The sequence below is a fragment of the Suricata suricatta genome, chromosome 16, assembly GCF_006229205.1.
Source record: "Suricata suricatta isolate VVHF042 chromosome 16, meerkat_22Aug2017_6uvM2_HiC, whole genome shotgun sequence".
In the NCBI taxonomy this organism is placed as follows: Eukaryota; Metazoa; Chordata; class Mammalia; order Carnivora; family Herpestidae; genus Suricata; species Suricata suricatta.
Genome location: NC_043715.1, coordinates 56,138,482 through 56,139,698, shown reverse-complemented (window position 1 = coordinate 56,139,698; position 1,217 = coordinate 56,138,482). Strand labels below are relative to the sequence as shown.

Here is a 1,217-nt window from a genome sequence, read left to right as displayed (position 1 = left end):
CGACTGTCCAGCACTATTACAAGTATAGTTTTCTTTAATCGAGATTTTTCTACATGCCCTGCCAGGGAGGGAGGGTTATTTTCTCCACTTTACAGAGAGGAAACAGACCAGAGAAATAATTTATCCCAATCATACAGCTGGCAAAGGGTGGTGCTTCAATTCTAATAGAAAGATTTTTTTTTATGATGATGATAACAGTGACTGTTAAAACAAAAGTTCAAGGTCATCAGAGGCCCTCCCAAAAGTTCCATAAAAACAGCCAGGTTCCAGGATGTGGGCAAAGGTTGGCAGGCATTTCTAGTTACCAGAGAGCCCAGGGCAGCCATGAGGCAATAATACACCTATTTTTGTAGTGCACGAGCTGCCGGCTTCAAATTTATGCCGTCCTTGCTTATTTTCAAAGAAATCTCCAAAAAGTAAGACATGACATTGTCTCTTTCAAAATCAAATAACTCAAACTATAAAATGCTGTGCAAGTATACAGGTTCCCAGACCCACCCTACATCTGAAGTTGACTTTCCAGGCAGGCCTGCATCAGGCCTTGTGGGTGCCCTTGGCAAAGGTCTCATGGATGTATATTAATTTATATTTTATAGCTGTGTTGGTGTAAAGGCCAATCTTTCCCACCCATTTTAACATTTTCTTGGGCCTCTCCAAGTGTGGTGGGCCCCAGGCACTGGGCCTGCTGCCCCCCCCCCACCCGTCTCTGCCCCCAATGGACCAAGTCAGCCTGTCTTCAAGGAAGGGGGCTTGGGAATCTCTGGCAGAAGCTGGAATGTCTCTGCCAAGTTTAGAAAACACTCGGAAGAGTTGGTAGAAGCCCTGTCGCCTGGCCTATAAGGACACTCGAATATTAGTAATTAGTGGATTCAGCATGGCATGGTGGTCGTGGGCCGACCTCTATTGGCGTCTGCGACCTCGGGCCTCAGGGAGCTGCGGTTTCCCCACCTGTGAAATTGAAGTTATCCCTCCTTCGAAGCGCTCGCTGCCTGCGGCCCAGGGTGGGAACGCGGCCTCGCTCCCCTGCGGAGGCAGCGCTGACCCGGCCCTACCCCGCAGATGCCGGTGCTGAAGCAGCTGGGCCCCGCGCAGCCCAAGAAGCGGCCGGAGCGCGGCGCCCTCTCCATCTCCGCGCCGCTCGGTGACTTCCGGCACACGCTGCACGTGGGGCGCGGCGGCGACGCCTTCGGGGACACTTCGTTCCTAAGCCGTCACGG

The 1,217-nt window shown here is 52.1% G+C and overlaps 1 protein-coding gene across 1 annotated transcript in view; it reads left to right on the top strand.

Moving 5' to 3' along the window:
• The first annotated feature begins 1,059 nt into the window (after positions 1 to 1,059).
• The window catches only part of LENG9 (leukocyte receptor cluster member 9), a 1,942-nt gene continuing 1,784 nt past the window's right edge, over positions 1,060 to 1,217 (top strand). The window contains exon 1 of the mRNA XM_029924390.1: positions 1,060 to 1,210. Within this exon, the coding sequence (XP_029780250.1) occupies positions 1,060 to 1,210 (151 nt within the window). The remainder of the gene's footprint in view (positions 1,211 to 1,217) is intronic.